Source organism: Chroicocephalus ridibundus, chromosome Z, assembly GCF_963924245.1.
Source record: "Chroicocephalus ridibundus chromosome Z, bChrRid1.1, whole genome shotgun sequence".
In the NCBI taxonomy this organism is placed as follows: Eukaryota; Metazoa; Chordata; class Aves; order Charadriiformes; family Laridae; genus Chroicocephalus; species Chroicocephalus ridibundus.
Window position 1 is genome coordinate 16,789,002 of NC_086316.1, and position 19,558 is coordinate 16,808,559.

General features: G+C 51.7%; 2 protein-coding genes across 3 annotated transcripts; both read left to right on the plus strand.

Moving 5' to 3' along the window:
- Positions 1-2,878: 2,878 nt before the first annotated feature.
- Positions 2,879-5,034, plus strand: LOC134508465 (cyclin-dependent kinase 4 inhibitor B-like). The gene is made up of 2 exons (XM_063320162.1): positions 2,879-3,128; positions 4,522-5,034. Exons 1-2 carry the CDS (start codon positions 2,988-2,990, stop codon positions 4,783-4,785), a joined length of 405 nt encoding a protein of 134 aa, XP_063176232.1. The 5' UTR covers positions 2,879-2,987; the 3' UTR covers positions 4,786-5,034.
- Positions 5,035-9,209: 4,175 nt separating this feature from the next.
- Positions 9,210-19,236, plus strand: LOC134508405 (cyclin-dependent kinase 4 inhibitor B-like). 2 transcript variants are annotated; one of them, XM_063319994.1, is made up of 2 exons: positions 9,210-9,473; positions 17,913-19,236. In XM_063319994.1, exons 1-2 carry the CDS (start codon positions 9,210-9,212, stop codon positions 18,219-18,221), a joined length of 573 nt encoding a protein of 190 aa, XP_063176064.1. In that variant the 3' UTR covers positions 18,222-19,236. The 2 variants fall into 2 exon arrangements, with proteins under 2 accessions (XP_063176064.1, XP_063176066.1); XM_063319996.1 differs by lacking the exon at positions 9,210-9,473 and adding an exon at positions 15,313-15,646.
- The last annotated feature ends 322 nt before the right edge of the window (positions 19,237-19,558 follow it).

Sequence of the window (19,558 nt, forward strand, 5' to 3'; positions counted from 1 at the left end):
TTTTGGAAGAACTTCAATTTCTCTGGAGTCGAATCACTGTAAACTAAGAAAATCTGCTGTGAGTAACATTTTCCTCTGTGGTAAGCTGCTTTTGAGTAATATTGAGCTAATTACATATTATGTATACTAAAAATTACCTTCCTGAATCTCTCAACATTTCCCTTTTTTCCTTTTGACTGTAGAAATCAGTACCATTGCAGTGCTTGTAAGGTCTACCTGCTTGCTAAGTGATTTGTATTTATTTGGCATTTTGTCAATGTCTATATGCACATTTAATATGCCTGCAGCACACATTGGTGATGCAGTTATGAAAGGCGTGATGCCTCCCTAAATGACTGCTTTAAGGTCATGATTGCACAACTTACCCTTGCACGATTAACTTTGAAATGGGAAGAAGACACTTCCAACTGTGTAACAGCTTCTTTAAAGCTACCTTCAACTGGACACTGAAACTGTCCTTCAGCCAGGAACTGCAGAGCAAAAAAAAAAAAACCACTGTCTGAGATCCCAAGCTCCAAAGCAAGTAGTTTGCAACTGAAGTACCTTATTTTCTCCATGGGTAGGTTTTCAGTTCTTGGTCAGGAGAATAAACATTTATGAATTTGTAAAGACAGTCTTTTTGAAGGCAGTTGTCTTTTCCCTAATAGCATGGTGTGGTTTTTTCTGAAGTGCAGGAAAAACCAGCACGGACTCCTCACTTTGTCATTCATGTATGTTTGACAGTGTTACTTCTTGAGGTTTGTTAAGAAACGCCAGCCTCTTCTGAAAGCAGTGTGAAGGAATCCTATTTACCACATAGCCTTGGAGTAACAAATCAGTTAAACAAATAAGTAGAAAGCCTGCCTTTCTTTAGACATGATTTTCATGCTTTTTGATTGTTAAAATAACATGCCCTGCTTAAAACTTTAACAATATGTCAGTAGATATGGGCTGGTTTTGTTTACCTTATGGCTATATCCTTGCCAAAGCCCTGTCAGAACCATCTTTCTATCACTAGTGCGTGGCTGTCCTGTAGCTGACAGTCAGGAGCAGTACGAATGCTGAACTCTGATGAACTGATTCCGCAACATTGGTATTTACTGCAGATTCTGTCAAAATTAGCTTGCACTCTTTTTACGTATAGCTTTCACCGCTTGGGTGTTTCCGCTGTACAATGGTCTACTTACCAGTGTATGTAGATTTAGCTCTTCTTCTTGTTTCCTTTTTCTTTACTATAGAGGTCTGAAAGATGTTTATTTTCTTATTTTCATGGCACACGGTGCTTGAATCACAAATTCATTAGTAAAGAAAGAGGAAATAAAAGGAAAAAAAAATAAAAACAAACCAAAACATACAGAACACTAGGAAATCACCATATTGTGTATAAATGCTCAATTATTTAACCAGAAGCAACTATTTATATCAAGAAGCTCTTTATCATGAGTGGAACTCCACTCATTTCTACATATCTGATCACAGAAATGGTGGCCAGTGTGAGTGAAGAAGTGGAATGTGTCACTAGGGTAATTTGATTATAAGAACATGGCAAGCATTGCAAATAAAACCACAAATTTAACCTTCACATGGACAGCCTTCATTGGCCATACCAGTTAGCATTCTTCTGTTTGCTGCTGGTGGAAATTGCCTGCACCATTTGGTACTGAAAACAGGGAGCTTTCTTGCTAGTATAGCTGTGCCTTTCTAAAGTGTTAGGCCAAGAAAGTAATTTTGTTGTTTTGATAATATGTGCTAATTGTTTCAGTTAAAGATGTGGGTAAACAAGTTGGCAGCATGGTTGGCAAAGGATTAAAAAGAAGACAATTGGCGATATGGAGTAGGATTATGATTGCAGACTTCCCAAGAGAATGAGCAAAAGATCCCTCGTATCTCATAGATCCCATGTATCAAAGGCTGTGTCCACGCGCTACAGTGAGGAAACAGGTCACTTCCATGACACTTCACAGTGAAAGAAGCAAGGGCGCTTGTGAGCCTCAAGAAGCAGCGTTGTGCAGCCTACCTGAATGAAGAAAAAAAAGCGAGGAGCTCTGAATGAACAAAGCAAGGAGCTCTTACTTCCTCTGTCCCCCCGCACAGCACCGTGTGCCGCACGGCCCAAAAAACCTTTAGCTCCGCGCTTGGTGGGTGACTCGGTGGGTTCCGCAGAGGATATTTTCCCTGTCACCCAGGGGGGTCCCCCCCGCGGCCCCGCGGGAGCGGTGGATGACAAACGCCGGTGGCCGACGGGAGGGGCGGCCGGGCGCGGGCCCGCAGCGGCGGGGGGAGGAGCTGTCCGTGGTGCTGCCACCGCCCCGCGCGCCCCGCCCCGCCCCTCCCCTCCCCGCCGCTTCCCACCGCCCCCCCCGCCGCCGCTCTTCCCCGGGGCTGGGTCCCCGCCAGCGCCTTGTCATGCCGAAGGAGACCTCGCCCGTCCTGCGCCGCCTTTGTTTGGAGGAAAGGTTCAAAGTCTTGACCTGGTGCTTCTTTTTTTATTTAAAAAAAAAAAAAAAGTAAAAAAAAAAAAAAAACATAAAATGGAGAGACCGCCCCGACGCCCGCCCGGGAGCCCGGCCCTCCCGGCCCTGCGAGGGCAGCGCAGGGCGCTCCGCCCCGCCGGGGCAAGGTCGGGGGCCGGCCCCTGGGCTCCGCTCCGCCGCGGTGACGGTGACACGGGCTCAGGGACGAGACGGGTCCCGCGGGGCCGGGACGGGGCGGGACGGGGCGGAGCGGCACCGGCTGTGGGGAGAAAAAAAGCGGCGGGAGGCTCCGCCGCGTCCTCGGCAGGCGGAGGCGGCCCCGGCGGCGGCACCGCGCAGCGACCTCCGGGCCGGGGCCGGGGCCGGGCCGGGTCGCGCTGCCCCGGGCTGCCGGGTGCGCGGAGCGGCGGCGCCGGGCGCTCCCATGGGCCGGGCCCCCCGCGCGGGCCGCCATCGCCCCCAGCCCCGAGCAGCGGCTGCAGCGCTCCGCGGAGCCCGGCCGCCGGCGTGCGTGAGGCCGGGGCGGGCCGGGGCATGGCGCGGCGGGCGGGCAGCACGGCGGCGGACGAGCTGGCCAACGCCGCCGCCCGCGGCGACCTGCAGCGCCTGAGGGAGCTGCTGGACGGCGGGGCGGACCCCAACGCCGTCAACTCCTACGGCCGGACCCCCATCCAGGTAGGGAGGTCCGGGAGGGGGGTGCGGGCGGCGGTGGGGGGGCAGCGGCCCCTCCGCGTCCGAGGAGCGGCGGCGGCAGCGCCGGGGCAGGCTCCGGCGACGGCCGCCCCCCGACGGCTGGGCTCGGCTGTTGCTTGAGCGGCGGTTCCTGTCGCCTTTCTGGAAAGGAGAAAGTCTGCGACGGCCGCAACAGAGAGGTTTTAGTCTTAGCAACCCTTGACTTTATTTTAACCAACTGAGATAGGATGACTCAAAACCGAGAACTTTAATGCTCATCTCGCAATAAACGTGCAATAAAAAGTAAGGAGTCGCCTTTTCAGCAAGAATTACCCTTTCGTCGTGCCTCGTCTTCTTCTGTCTACGTCTATTACTATTCGTCCTTTCCTTTCCCATGAAAAAAGTATATTCCCCGATTCTCACGACATATTCACTGACCCTTACGAGTGGAAATAATCCGCGTGCGGTAGCCTTGCCCAGCAGACCCTGCAGGTACAGAGCTAGAAGTCCCCCTGGGGCTCAGTCCGCCCACATTTTACAGTCGCGTGAAGTGGTAGATAGATGTAGTGCCCGGTGGAGTCGTACGTACTAGATTTATAAAGCCGAGTAATTTCCGAGGTAGTTATAGCCAGCTTCTTCTTAGATTTTCGAAATAAAACGAAACTGGAATAATCTGAGAAGCTATATTTAAGTTTTAAGGCCAGTCCTTCCGAAACTCTCTCCTACAAAATGTCGGTATTGCATTTCACTCGAAACACGTATCTGTTGCCGTCCTCCGACATGTTTAGTTTCCTGCGCACCTTGGCGCAGCAGGGATTTAGCCCATGCACTGAACGCACTGCCGGGTGCGCGGGGGGGAACGCAGGTTAGAAAACGGCGAGCCGAAGGGGGAGGGCTCCCGGGCATTTTAGTGCTGCACTGTGCAGGGAAGTCGGGCTAAAGGTGCGTTTTTCAGTCTCTCCGGGGGGCAAGGGAAGCCGGGCGCCGCACTGTGGGGAGGGTAGTTTCCGTGCACACCAGCGTCCCTTTGTTAAGGACCCCCTGGAAAAGCGTCCCCGGTGAGAGCGGGACGGCGGCAGCCCCCCGGGAGCCGCTCCACCGGCACGGCTCCGCGCTGGCCGTTGCAAAGCGGCCCGGGACTTGCCCTCGGCTCCTGCGCGGGGGTGCGGCGGGAGAAGGGCGAGCCCCTTCCCCCGGTGCCTCTGCCCCGCTGCCGGCTCCTGTCGCGGAGCAGCTCCGGCGCGGTCCAGTCCCGCACTCCCCCGTTCCCGACGGGGGTCCCGCACCCCTCTGACCCACCTCCTCTCCTTCCCGCGGGCGATCCCCCGCTCCCGCGGGGCCGAACGAGAGATCCCGGCCGGTGCTTGGGCGGCGCTGACGCTGTCTCTCCCCGCAGGTGATGATGCTGGGCAGCCCGCGGGTGGCCGAGCTGCTGCTGCAGCGCGGAGGCGACCCCAACCGCCCCGACCCGCGCACCGGCTGCCTCCCGGCCCACGACGCGGCCCGCGCCGGCTTCCTGGAGACGCTGGCGGCCCTGCACCGCGCCGGGGCCCGCCTCGACCTGCCCGACGGCCGCGGCCGCCTCCCCCTCGACGTGGCGGCGGGGGGCCCGCACGGACCGGTGGCCCGGTACCTGCGACATCCGCCGCCCCGCGCCTAGCCTCCTCCGGGGCCGCCCCCCTCCCCTAATTTATTGCCTCGTTAGACGCGAAGTCGAGCAGCACTCACGTGTTGTGAATAGTCCCCGGGGTCGCCTCTCCCTGCTCGGATGCATGAAGGACCGGTGGGGTACGCATGGTTTTGTACGCTGTATTTTGCACGTTTCTGTATGTTATCCTGCACTTGAAATTGCACGCCCCTCCACGTTCTGTCCCCCTTCCACCCCCCCCGTTTTGTTTTTTTTTTTCCACACGAGAGTCCAAACACTGTGAAGAGAAATAAATATGAAGGAAAACCCCCGCGCAGAGATGGCACAATAAACAAATAAACCCTTCGTGTTTTGACAGGACGGCGTCTGGGCTTTCTGTTTACCCTCCTCCCCGGGTCCCCCCGCTCGCGCTTCCCAGCCCTCCCCATCTGAAGGGGACGGAGGAGGCTCCGGGCTCTCCCGGTGCCGAGCCGGCTGTTCCCCATTTGGTTGGAGGCTCCGGCTAAATCGCACTCAAGGGGCGCCGGAGCCGATCTCTGCCTCACCCTAGCAACACCGGCCGGGACAGCGGGGAATTGAGGCTTCCTGATGCCATTGCGGCTTTGGCAAATACCTTCGTACAACTACGTACGGTGCTGTGCATGTCTGTACATGGGCCCGGGGCGCATCCGTGGTTCTTCTCATGAATGTTGTAAACATGGGACCTGGAAGGAGAAAATAAAGAGCGAATTGTGTCTCTGCAAGCCCGATACCGCCCTCGCTTGAAGTGATAGGTGTTTTACCAACTTGCAGGTGACCTTCCCTGAGTTACTGCGAGTTTAACAGGATTTTGAAGAAATCATGACGGTTGCAAAACGAAGGCGGCGTGGAACTAAAAAAAGTAAAAACCGTACGTCCGAGCTTGGCCCCAGGGTTCCCCAAGCTGCTGGAAGGGTGGTGCGTTTGGTAAAGAAGCAAACAAGCCGCTGTAATAAGAAGTGGCTGTAACGACCGTGCGGCTGGAGGAGGAGCGGGGGCGGAGGGTAGATTAATTACCTGGGAGGTGATGATCCATCTTTCACTGGCCGACCCGGCGCGGGGAAGCTGGGAGACCTTGCCTCCCTCTCGGACCCTACGCCGGGCAGTGCTCGCTCGTCCCGCCCGTTGAGGACAGAGAAGGGGAAGGATGGCGGGGCAGCGGGAGAACGCTCGTACACTTCCCCAGAGCGAATCCTGGGCGCGCTGCAGAGCTGCCTCTAGACAATTACAGGGGAGAAAAAGGTTCTCTTCGTGTTGCATTCCTACCGAGTGTCCAACTCCTAGTTATTTCATACATAGGCATTAAAAATAATATATATGCTTTTATATAACCTATTGGATGACGTAATTTATCACAACACAGTTTCATACAAAGCGTGCTTTATAATTACTTTGCATAAGTTGGCACGCTATTAATATGTAGTTATGCCGTTTATGTGCGTTAAACATCTATGTAACACCTATATTAAAATATGCATAATATGCGTACATATAAAAACATTATGATTATGTATAAAGCCTACGTATTTGCTTATTAATTATTTTTATATGCTTATGTTTAATTATAACTACATTATATGCATATAAAATATGTACAAAGCCTCACATTATATTTAGTCTATGTTCATGCTTGTTTATTATAAGAACGCCTAGAATATATATTTTATACATATCTTTAAGTAGAAAATATATAAAATTAGAATGTGCGGTCATAACACCTTATGAAATTGTGCCGTGTTCTGTCTTAGCGCACAGGATAGCCGTAAGATAGCCAAGGACAGCACTGGGAACAACAGCAGTCAAGAGCCTGCATCCTATGCCTGATGGAACTGGCATGGAGCCAGGACCAGACATAGAGATAGGGCAAGGCTAGAACCCGACCACTCTCTTTACAGAAAAGTAAGGGTCTAATAATCCACGCTTCCAACCCTAGTTAGACCAGTATTCTTATTTTTAAAAAGTCGGTTTCTCCACGAACTGGAATTCTATTTAAAATTTTTAGTATCTCCCTTACGGCTTATGAAACAACAATAATAACAACTGTAATAACAAAAATACTAACAACTATAATAACAGCAATAATGCTAACAAACAGCCCTGCTAACAAACAGCCCTGCTAACAAACAGCCCTGCTAACAGCAATAATAACAACGCATAAAATCGGCAGGGAAATAACAGACTTTTCTAGGCTGGCCGCACCAAAAGAACAGAATATGCCCTCAAAACCCAGCAGGGCTAAATGCCGAATGGCTATATAAATGTGCCTGACGCCGCAGGTGCGGAGCCCCTGCCCGGGCCAGGCCCATGGCGGGGGGTACTCACCCCACGGGAGAGTGGGGGTCCCCGGCACCATCCCGCTCGGCTGCGGAAGCTTCCACCGGCACCTTTCCTTCCGGCAGCGGCATCGGCTCCAGGTCTTGGAGTCCTCCCTGGGAAGAAAAATAGTGATTGTTAGCAGCAAGCAGCAGCAGGAGCAGCAATACACATTTCGAGAAAGCCCGAAAAGCGTTAAAGTTTAACGTGGCAGACAACCCGCGCTTTTCATTTTTAATATCGTAGCTGTAATTGAGGACGTGCGCACACACACATACACGACCTGGGCGCCCTGGGCACGGCGAGATGCTCCTGTGGCCCGGCTCGGCCATGCATTCAGCGTTGGTGGGTATTTGGTTTCTATTGCCACAACTGTCAGCTCATCCTCCCACCGCCTCCCCGGCACCTGCACCGTACACCCGGGCAGGCGTTCATTTCGCTCTCTTTTGCCTTGCCTGTGGCGGACGAGTCGCCACGGGAGGGGGAAAGGAAAGGAAGAGGAGCTGGGGAGGGTAGGGTGGATAAAAATAAATAAATAAATAAAATAAATAAATAAAGCATCCCTCGAAGAACTGTTTTAATTTCGAAATGGCTGTTTTCACTCACTCATTTCCCAGGCTTGAAATCGGACTCAGTCCAGGAGAAAACATTACAGGCTCTTCTTCATTAGCGCCGCTGTTAGGGTTTTACTCTGTGCCCAGGCAGAAGAAGGAAACTTCTATCGACATCGGCGTTACTACTGTTTGTCCAGCCGAGAGAAGGAGGTGTTTGTTACGGGGGGGGGCTGTTGCATAAGCATATATTCACCAGCCCGCCCCGGGACTCCCCGCCACCCACCCCCGGAGCCTTCCCTGCCGGCTCCTTGCAGTCCCTGCGCATCCCCGGTTCCGCGCCCAGCCGTGCCGGGCCCCGCCGCACCGGGGGAGGGAGAAGATGCGCCCGCAGGACTGACACCTTCCCTGCCCGTCACTCTTCCCCGCGCCTCGCACGGAGGTACCCCGCAGCCTGGGAGGGGGGGTGCGCCGACAGAGGGGCTCCCGGCGAGGTGGGGGGAAGCGGGACCCCCACTCCCCCCGCCACACAGAGATGCTCTGCCGGGCGGCGGGCCTCACTCAGCACCGTCTGTCGGGGGGCTCGGAGCCCCTCCGGCCGGGAGGGAGCCAGAGACGGCCCGTCGGGGCGGGGGAGGGGGCGCCGGCAGGTTGCTCCGGGCTTTTCAGCACTTCTCTGCTGCTTCCCCCCCACACCCCCCCGCTCCAAAATCTCACCCTTCAAACCGAAAACAAAGCGGTCCGGCAACTCGGAGCACGGCCGGGGAGAGGGTCGGGGGTAAGAAAGAGTTAATTACCCGTTTCGGTTACCGGCGGGGGGAGAGGAGATCCGCTTTTTTTTTTTTTTTCGCTCCGCTACGCAACGGCCCCGCGTCGCGTTCAAATGACCATGTGACAAGGAAATAGCTGCTCGCCCGGGCCAATACTGGCCTGCGCTTTTAAAGCGGCAGGGATCCGCTAGCCGCCTCCCCTACAGGGTACCAACGCCGCCCCCGGGGGGACGGGCAGGGGTCGCGGTGCGCCGGGCTGCCGTAGCCCTCGCCCCGCCGAGGGGCTTCCGAAGGGAGCGGCGTCCAAAACCAACGGAACAACAAGAAAAAAAAAAAGACCAACAACAAAATAACACACACACACACCCCCCAACCGGAGCGGGAGGCGGCGTGTTTGGAGGGGACAGCCCTGGGGGGGGGAGGGCAAGGACATGTCGTCAAGGCTTTATTTGAAAGCAGGGGAGCGCCCTGCGATTGGCCGCCCTTCACGCCCGTTTGGTGGTGGTGCTCCTCGGGGCCACCCGGTGGGAGGGGAGAGGAGCCGGCGGCCTCCCCCGTCCCCATCCCCCGCCGCCCCGTCCTCCTTCGCCCGCTTTCGAGGCGGGAGCCATCATCATGGGAGGCGTTTAAGGGCAGAGGAGGAGGGGGGAGAAGAAGGGGGGGGAGGGAGGGAGGTGAGGCGAAATGGGGAGTAGAAATTAGTCAAACGGAAAACAACAAAAAAAAAAAAACAAACCAAAAAAAAGAAGAAGAAAAAAAAAAAGAAAAAAATCCTCTCCAATGAATGGAGGGTGAGGGGGCCGATTCACCGGTGGGGCCCTGCCGGGGAGGTATTTCTACCTCGGCACACCGAGGGCTCCCCCGCACCCATGCCCCCCCGGATAAGGTGCACCGTCCGCTTCGGGCGCTCCCGCAGCCGGCGGCGGGCCCGGGCGCTGGGCTGGCGCATCCTCCGCCGCCTCCTCGGGGCGCTGGGCCGGCGGCCGCCGCCGCGCCTGGCTCTGCTGCTGGTCCTGCGGCGGAGGCGCCGCGGGAGCCCCCGGCCCAGGTAGGGAGGGCCCCCACACCGGGGACCGGGGCTGCTCTGGGGTTGGGGGAGGGGGGGGAGTGCGGCGGAGGTCGGGGGCCGGGAGCGGGAGGCGGTGGCGGCAGTGGTCGCCCCGCGCAGTATCGGGTGCCCGCCGCTGCCCGCGGTGGCCCGGCCGCGTCCGTGCAGCGCCGCGGAGCCCCCTCCGCGCCACATGCTCAGATTGCACCGGGAACACGTGAGGTTTGCACAGGCGTGGGGGTTATTTTTGTTATTTTTTCCCTATTTTTTTTAACGCAATAGAAAACGACAGGTTCTTGAAAAGTTACTGTGACTTATTTCTGCCTTTGCTCTCTCCGCGTCCGTCCCCCCCCCCCACCCCCACCCCGGAGAAGTTTTTCATTTCTTTTTCTCCCGGGCTAATTTAGAAGAAATAAACCCACCAGCCCCATCAACATTTGCAGACGGTTCCTTGCGAACAAGGAACATAATGCTCTGAAGAGAGAAAATGGCCACTGTTTCGTGTGTATTGCTTTCCACTGTTGTAAATGACAGCGAAATACAGTGGCCTGTTTTGCCTTCCCTTACTGTTATATAAATATGCGCAATAAGGGTCAGAGCAGCCGAGCAGAGTCAGAAAGAGTAATTAAAATACACACGTGTAAAGGAGCATGAGAGGCATTTTTAGAGACTTTTTCCTGATTGCACAATGCAAAATCGTATTGTTGTGGATCTGCACGGCGCGGCTTAGGCCTCGATCATTACACATAATTAAACATTTAATGAAAAATAAAGCGAATATTAATTTTGATGGGTATTCGAGCATTGCTCCACAAAATTCTCGTAGAAGGTCATTAGAGGGTTCCACAACCTCCCCTATCCAGAGCACAGACTGAAGAAGGACAGATGTAGAAGAGAAGGAAATAGAAATATTTGCCTGAAAATACCTACAAAAATAGAGATTATATATTTTTGTGTATATATAAATATACGTAAAAAAAATTAACCCTTCAACTATAGGACTCGAGGTGTGGAGATAAAGAAATTCACAGTTTGCCTGCACTAGTCTCTGGTTGGATCACTTTTAGCGCCTTTCGAATATCAATTGTGGGGAGATACACACATACATACACTTGTGTTTATATATATATGTATAAAAATCAGAAACAATACCCAGTATTCCTTGCTACCTTCAAATCCCATGGGGTTTTTGTATTTCTAGTAGGCCGAATTTCTTCATCTTATACTAAATGGGGGAAAAAGAAACTATAAACTCTGGCTGACCTGAAATGCACGAATCTCGAGTACGAAACATAAATACAAAGGTGCTGATTATCTCGAAGTAAATTAGGTGTAGCAAGGACAAGACACTCTCATTGATGAGGCAGTGTGGCTTTTTTTTTTCCTCTCTATTTCCACACTTGCTGTAAATACTGCTCTTTTTTTTTTCCTTTTGCTTTGCTTTTATTTTTTTTTCTTTTCTGTTCTTCCTTTTTTCTCCCCCCCACCCCGAGCTTTTCATCGGGTAGACCGAGTTCTTCTAAAATGCCGGTTAGGTCTAAAATAGTCACTGAAATTTGCTGAAAATCTGTTTCTGAAGGGGCTGGAGAGGGGTAAGGAAAGCGTGTGTGTTTAATCTAAAAAAAATATGAGATTTTTTTTCCCTTTTGCCTAACCGCACTCTTTCCATAATAGGGTGTAACAACATTACAGTCACAAAAGTAATGCAGAAATATTTTGGCAGCTCGGAGACAGGGAACCCCGAACCCGTAGCATTTCAGGCCGCAGTCTGCAGCAAGACGGTGGCTTAATATTCGGATTAGGTGCAAATCTATTTCGGGGGGGGCGGGGGGGGAATAAATTTGGCAATAAAGAGAAAACAGCTCTTTTTGCCCTTATTTCCTATTTAGAGAGACGGATCCTATTCTCAAGCTTTGCTCAAAATCACTTTGCTTGATTAAATAGACAGAATGAAGAAAAAAAATGTCATGCCCCGAGCAGTGCGAGAAAGGCGGGGGGGGGGGGGTGTCTTTCGTTGAAACGGAGTCCACGAAGCTGCTTCTGACCCCCGAGTGGGTCCGAGACAGGGAATGACACTGAAAATCTGTCTGACTGAGGCGACCCTGCAGCCACCCACCCGCCCAGAAAACCGGGCACGCCATGAGATATTTCACTTGCCACCTCTAAACGTAGTTATTTCTTAGGACGATGGGAGAGGTTTTATTTGTTTTGCCTTTTTGAGTGTGCGTGTTTATCTGTTATTTGTCTTCGCTTTGCTGTTTGTTTTTTAAGGAAGGGAACATTTCTCCTGACGAACGCTTAATTACTTTTTGTAAATTCTTAGGTGATTATCCAGAACCAATTAGGTCATTTTACTTTCCGATGACTCCATAGCCCAAAACGAGGGACCGAAATAATACGCATCTAACATTTTCTGGAAGGTTTCTAATAAAAAAGTAAAAATATCTAGGGATATTTTCACAGTTATTTCCGGCAGCATATTACATTCAGAAATGCGTTGAAGTTTATATCACACAATTTGGAAAACAGAGACAGAAGAATTTATTATTTATTAATGCAGGTGGTTAAGTTGTTTGTTTCTATTTGGGGTTTGTTTGGGGTTTTTTGGTTGGTTTTTGGGGAATGGGGTTTTTTGCGTTTGGGCTTTTTTTTTTTTTTGGGGGGGGTCATTTCTATGTTCAAAATACAAGTTTATCTCACAAGTTATAAAGGTCTAAAATTAAGGTGCTAGATTTTCCTGTTCTTACACAATATGTGTAATGAGGGAAATTATCTTTGCAAATATATTAATATTTTAAACCGAAGAGAAGGACACTGTTCAACTATTTCTTTTCATCGGCTTTTCTTCATTTTTAGCATAACTCCAAACAATTGATTTTTTCGCCCCTTAATTGTAAATCAGGCTACTTCCATGCAACCTCTCCATTGCACCCCCCACCCCTGCCTTTCCTGCACCTTTTTTTTTGCCTATTTACAGCCGAGGAAATCCTAATATTTTGTTCTCTGTGGTTTGTATCTTTGTAGTATTTAATTAACCCTAAATTTATTACCGAAATATTCGTTAGATGATAAAATAACTCACGTAAATGTTAAATGCTGTAAAATACCTTTTTTTTTTCCTTTTTTTTGTCATTAAAAGGTTAGTACTTGCTAAGCCTTAAACAGGGCGTAAGGTGGCTGGTTTTAGTAACTGAACATTACCTTTTCTGTCCTGTATGCTATTATTAAAACATCTCAGAACAATTTGCAGGATTGGTGTACTGTAATATTAAAATGGATCTGTTTTCAGTGTCAAAGATGTGCATTGTTGAACAGCGACTTTAAAAAGAAATCAGACGAGAGATGTAGGACAGGAAGACTTCTTAACGTGGAACATTTTTTTTTTTCTTTCTTTCGTGAAAATATCTTTGCAGTAAGGTTTTTTGGGAAGAGAAGGTGGTTTCTCCTGCCTCAAGATACAAGTATGATACAAGGGTCCTTTTCAAAACACATCATCAAGGGCTCGTCTATTATTTCCCCAACTTCAGATATGACCGTGTGTTGTTATGTTTCGAGTATTTTGAGGTCGTTTGGTGGTACCATGATTGTGCAAAATAGGATTTGCATTTGGAGGCGGGGGGGGGGGGATGGATATTAGTATGACTTCAGTAATGTAACTTTAAATTGTGCCATTTTAATGGTACACTAGCTTGATAAGTGATTTAGAGGGTCAGTAATCGTTAGCACGGGGCCGTATTTGCTGTTTTACGCCATTCTGCGATTTCGTGGGTTTTCACGGCTTTTAGCAGGGATGGAAATGCAGACAGGCCATCTGACTCCTCTAGTAACGTCTTTACTTACAAATGTGTTGACGTGTGAGTGTATACATTTTTTTATACTTATATATTCACAAAAAGACACATATGCATATATTTATACACGCACACAGATGCATAAAATACCCTAGCGATACTATTTCACAAAAAGTAAAATTAGCCAGCGATAATACGCAACCCTGCCGCTCCTCAATATTGATTTGAAATTTCAAGACACCTGACACATGTAACCAAGGAGGTTGTCTCCTTGGATTTATCTCTACGTGGCTACCCTTAATGGCAGAGAGCACACGAAGGACGGGAGGGCACTTTGCCTGTTGGGTGGGGGATCCTTTCCTCTTAATTTCACACACTTTGCGGACTTTTAAAAAAATCCACTTTTAAAGTTTATTTGGTTTTGTTTGTTTGTTTGTTTGTTTGTTTGTTTTATTTAATCGCCCGCCAACCCCGGGGCCCACTCTCCACCATGCGCTGCAGCAAAGCCACGGTGGGTGGGAACCCGTCGCGGGTCTCTCATCCCACCCAAGCCCCCTTCAAATGTGGCACCTTTCGACATTTGACGCCACTTTCCGCAGAAACTTGGGGAACCCCCGACTTGTTGCCGGGGGGAATAAATTTGTGTTTATTTCTCCTCATCCAAGGATGCCTCTGCCTTTCGGCCGTCGGTACACGTAGACATAAAATCGTCGTTTTTCCCCTTTCGCCCCGTTCCTGTGCCCGGGCGGGGGCGGCGGGGGCGGGGGGGAGATGAACGCCGAAGGGAATAAAGGTGCATCTGCGCGGCAGATACTGCTTCTGTGGCAATCGCACCGGATTTCTGCAATTAAAAAGAGGAAAATGGGGAACTGACACGGGAGGGAAGGAAAAAAAAACCCAAACCAAACAAACTAAAAAACTTCCTTAATCTGTTTTCTGTATTTTCGCACTTCACTGTCCGACCTCGGCGGTGGCTCCGAAACCCCCCACCCTCCGCATCGCTCTGCGGGAATGCCGGAGCCTTAAACTCCCCCCCTCCACCCCCCCGCCCCTCTCCTTCGCCTTGCCTCTTGCCCAGCCCCTCCCGTAGCTCCGAGCTGCCGGAATAAATCCTCCCGCGGGCGCCGGTGCCGACACCCCGCCCTCCTCGTAGTGGGGGGGTCGTCTGGGAGGGAGTGGGGGTGTCAGGGCAAGCCGCCTTGTCCAGGAGGGATGAGTGAGAGGGCGGAAAGCTGCGGGAGGAATCAGGTGCTTGGTTTTTTGGGCTTCACAGCGGCAAGGCGAGGCCCTGGCCAGCCTCTGGCTGCCGGGATGGAGCCGTCCGTCCCTCCCCTCGGCAAGGCCGGGGGAGAAACGGTGCTCTTCTGTCCTGTGCCGTGAGGCGGGTGGCAGCCTTCCCGCGGGCACGGCTGTCTTCCTCGTCCGGGCCGACCGCTCCCGGCCGGCGGCGGCACGGAGGGACAGACCCCAGACCCGTGGCTTAGAGGAGCTCGGGGCGGGGCAGCCCCTCCCGCCCCCCTCCCCCAGCTCCGGAGGCAGAAGCCAAAACTATCCCTCGGATCCAAATACATCCTCGGGGACAAGGGTCCCCAGGAAAACTCTGAAGTGTCCCCCCCGCGCCCGCCCCACACAAGATAACTGCGGTGCGTCCCACCTGGCAGCCCGGGCAGCCCCGAGAAGCCTTTTGCCGGTGAGGCTGCGCCCCGCTCCCCTGCCTTCACCCCCCCGCCCCGTGGTGAAGGTTGAGGGGGCCAGGGATGCGGCCCCCATCCCCCTCCTTCTCCCGCACTGACGGCACCCCCAGAGGGAGGCAGCCCCTCTCCGGGGGAAGGAGGCGGGGGCGGTGTTGGTTGTGGTGGTGTGGGATATGAAATCGCGCTCCCCCGTGGCGGTGCCGAGCTTCCCCCGGCTCTCAGCTTGGGGAGCAGACTGCCGGCACCCCGCCGTCCTCCGCCCCCCCCGCCTCCCCGGTACCCCCCCCCCCCCAAGGAGGCTCCGCGGATTTTAACGTAGTCACCAACACCGCGCGCGGAGCCGGGGGCGGGGCGGTATGCTGCAGCGCCCTGGGGGGGTCGGTAGGGCCGTACGCGGGGGCCGGGGGCCTCCTACCCCCCCGGCGGGGGGGGCCAGGGGGCGGCCGCTGCCCTCGGGGAGGAGGAGCCGCGGCGCGGTGAGGTCCCGGCCGAGGGGAGAGGGAAAAGCCGGTGGCGGCCGCGCGGTTTGGGCCGTCGGGGGGCGATGGAGGGGTCCCCCCGGGGAGAGGGCTCCGGTGACCGTCTGTGCAGCGCCGCCGCCCGCGGGGACTGCGAGGAGGTGCGGAGGCTCCTGGACGCGGGCGCGGATCCCAACGGGACCAACTCCTTCGGGAGGACCCCGCTCCAGGTAGGGAGCAGCGGGGAGTGTGGAGGTGGCGGGGGGGGAGCTTGAGGAGGGGGGTAGCTGTCCTCTGCCACGCTGGCGGAGGGGAGGGGGGGAGGGATTTCATGTTTTGAATGAATTTTTATTGTTCTTACCGGACTCGGACTCCAGCCGCAGCTGCCTAAAATACAAGAGGGCGCTTTCCTGAACCTTCGCCCTCCTGCAAATACAAGGTGGAATCCAGAGGGGCACCGCTGGCAGCAAACGAATTATGGTAGAGGATACTGAAAAGGAGAAGTGGGACTGCAAAATCGGTTTCCAGATGGGTGCAGGGAGTTGATTGCACTTCGATCAACTTTTCTTGCTTGTTTGTTTGTTTTAAATATAGCCTTAACGGGCCTTTTTTCCCCAAGGAAATCGAAGTGTGGTCCCATACTAGTACATTCATGTGAAAGAACGACACAGAAGACGGCATAGAAATCGTCACAGTGTAGAAATTGTAACTTGAAAATAGTATTAATAGTCTTCACTATTATTACTAGTATTTTTAATTCTATTCACTATTCATCAATAGATGTAATATTGATAGATAGATGTAATAAGGACTGGTGTGCTAGAAGTGTGTTATATTAATCGACATACTTAAGCTGAAAGTTTTTAAATGCTCATTGAACGATTCAGGTACTGTGATTTAAACTGGAGTTGTGTATGAAAAGGTTTTCTCGAGTTGTCATTTGAAGCAACATATTTAATGATTCACCAGCTAAGCTGAACAGCCATTTTGGTCCTTGCACTTTATATAGAAAAGGAATATTTTTTTTTTAAAGTAAGTCACTCAGAAAGACTCTTAGAAAGTTATTCGTTTTATTTCTGTTGTAGGTTCAAATTCCAGATGAAAAGGGTCTCCAAGTCGTTGTAAATTTTCTCCTTCCTCCCCTCATTTCAGGGTGAGACTAAGTTCTGTTTCCCTTACCAGCACTTTGCAAAATGGCTGCCACTCTGACATGTGGACTCTTTCTATCTTTCTCAAAAACTTAACCTCTACAGGAATTTATGTATTGTGAAATTTATAAGCATTTTCACACTTCTATTATAAACAAAACCAAGTATTTGTAGTCCGCAGCCAAATTCTCTGGAGAAAGAAAGTAATGAGAAAACCTATTGTCTCAAGATATTTTCTGCAGTGTTAAGATTCAATTTATGGAGGTTAAAATTCCACTGAAAATGACCAGGAGGATGCAGGAAATAAAACCCCCAGTGTCACTTTCTTTTGTTTGTTTGTTGCGGGGGGTATTTGGGTTTTTTTTTGTTTGTTTGTTTGTTTGTTTGTTGTGCTTCTGCACAATCGTGCATGATCAGACCTTACCAGAGCTTTCTGCTTTCGCTTTATCTGCAGAGTGGCATCAGGGTTCAGAAAGACGGTTCTGAGCATTACCCATGGGCGCTCAGCTGCTTTCCTTGGTCCTGTGAGAAGCAGCACAGGTTTAGCCAGAGCTGAGAGAGAGAAAAGCGGTAGAATTCAGGAGTGGGGTAAAACCATACCAAAAATAGGCGAACTGTTGCTGGGGAGGTTACAGCCAGCTGCCTTGCCCGGCTGTTCGTTGGTAAATCAGTAACGCATCCTAAGCGGCAGGAGGGATGCCTCAGGGCTCCTCAGGGCTGACACAGAATGCACAGTGTGTACATATATTTATGTGCATAATGTGTACATATATTTACGTACACACATATATTTATGTACGCAGTAACGCATCCTAAGTGGGAGGAGGCTTGACACAAGGCTCCTCAGGGCTGCCACAGAATGCACAGTGGGTACATATATTTATCTGCATAGTGTGTGCATATATTTACACCACACTATTTATGGTATAATAAAGGGTACATATATATAGTATATGTAAATGGCACATATATATTGTGTATATATATATGTATGCACCTGTGGATACCCCACAAGCACCATATATACCATGGCATATATAAATCGTATAAAATGTGGAACAGAACATACACATACGTATTACCTCGTCTGGAAATCACGCGCATCGTAGCTAATATCTTAATTTATCGTGGAATCAGAGAATAACTCTAGTAGGTAGGGACCCACCAGCCCCACCGCGTACAGCTGCGCGCATTTACGCGGGTCAGGGCTACGAACGGCTGCCAGACGAAAACCAGGCACTAAAGACCCTGCCAGCACCCGCTGCCCCCCAGCCCCCTGTCTCCCCGCTCCCGGCTACCTCCGGCTACCCGCGCTGCCGGGCGGCGCTGACGCTGTCTCTCCCCGCAGGTGATGATGCTGGGCAGCCCGCGGGTGGCCGAGCTGCTGCTGCAGCGCGGAGGCGACCCCAACCGCCCCGACCCGCGCACCGGCTGCCTCCCGGCCCACGACGCGGCCCGCGCCGGCTTCCTGGAGACGCTGGCGGCCCTGCACCGCGCCGGGGCCCGCCTCGACCTGCCCGACGGCCGCGGCCGCCTCCCCCTCGACGTGGCGGCGGGGGGCCCGCACGGACCGGTGGCCCGGTACCTGCGACACTCGCTGTCCCTCCCCGCCGCCGCAGCGGGAACCGGGCCGGCCGCGGAGGGGGATGAGCGCTGACACCCCGCCACCGCTGCTTGTGTCCCCCGCTGACGCCCCCTCCCCTTAGATAGGTCTCCTCTCCTCCCGGGCGCCCGGCTGCTGCGGAGGGTCTCCCTCTGTCCCTCTCCGGCACCCCCAGGGCGCTCCGTGTCCTGCTTCTGCCAGGCAAGGCATACTGATGAATTTTCTAAGAAACAGCGGAAAGAACCGAAAGACGGCGGCGGGGAGCACTCCTGGTCCTTCCCGGTAGGCGGAGGACAAGCAGCAAGCGATTCTCCAGTGCTCCGAGGCGGGGAAATTTCGTCGTTTCCCCCGCACCATTTATTTTTAAATTGATGCGGTTTGGAGAAGTGAAAACGCTCTGTTTCCCTTAGCGGCTTGCTCACTGCCCTGTAATCCACTGCCTCGATCTCCACCAGATACTTGTCTTATTCACAGCGGTATTGATTTTATTCATGTTCACACAGTCCTGGAGAGCTTTGCGTTTTAGTGTTAGCTTGAGATTCTTCTCTATAGCGCTAGGAAATAGCGAACGCCTTAGTCATCCCGTTTAAAAATTTAATTCATCTCCAAATCTTCTCCCCTCATCACCCCGCTCAACTTGGAAAGTCTTAAAACATGTAACACTGAATGAGACTACAATTTGAGAATTACTGCCAATGTTTTGTATAGATGTATTCAGGGAAGGCTATCCATATGAGAAACCAATGGGTAGTCGTTTAGTTACCGGGTAGTTTTAACATTTGGGGATATCTCGTTGATTCAGAAGATCTGGCCAACGAGCTCGGTATTTTTAAGACAGCTTTCCATGTCTTTAAACCAGATATTTGGAAAAAAAACCCAAATGACTGGGCTTGGTTATAAATCTGAATTTCTTCACACGCATTGCCTCTGTTTTTCCTACGCGATTTCCATCATCCCCTCAATGTTCGTACCGCTGATGTATGATGAAATACCTGTTGTTATTCAACAGTAAAGTATCAAAGAGGTTGGCTAAAGAAAATCCTTGTGTTCAACTATTAAACGATCCTGTACGCAGCACTACTCGGTGTTGGGCGGTGTTATTTATTTCGACTTTGTTCGTCGCTTACACTTTTTATGTCTGTGCATAAATACGTGTATGCACACACAACATGTTCACGCTGGTCGAATACACAGGGCTTAATACGCGGGTGTGTATTATTCACGCACATACATACTCGAGTTAAAAGCATCCATCAAACTCATTAATTTCCGTATTTAAAACAACGCTTACAGAGCGACAGGAAAGATCGACTGCACTTCGTACTTTTGCATGACTTTACGATCTTTCTAAAAGCGGATTTTTTTTTTTATGTTTCGTTTCCTTATTAAAA

Coding starts and splice junctions, on each gene's coding strand:
- LOC134508465 (XM_063320162.1), top strand. CDS start 2,988: ATGGCGCGGCGGGCGGGCAGCACGGCGGCGGACGAGCTGGCCAACGCC. Junction 3,129..4,521: donor ACGGCCGGACCCCCATCCAG/GTAGGGAGGTCC, acceptor CTCTCCCCGCAG/GTGATGATGCTGGGCAGCCC.
- LOC134508405 (XM_063319994.1), top strand. CDS start 9,210: ATGGAGGGTGAGGGGGCCGATTCACCGGTGGGGCCCTGCCGGGGAGGT. Junction 9,474..17,912: donor CGCGGGAGCCCCCGGCCCAG/GTAGGGAGGGCC, acceptor CTCTCCCCGCAG/GTGATGATGCTGGGCAGCCC.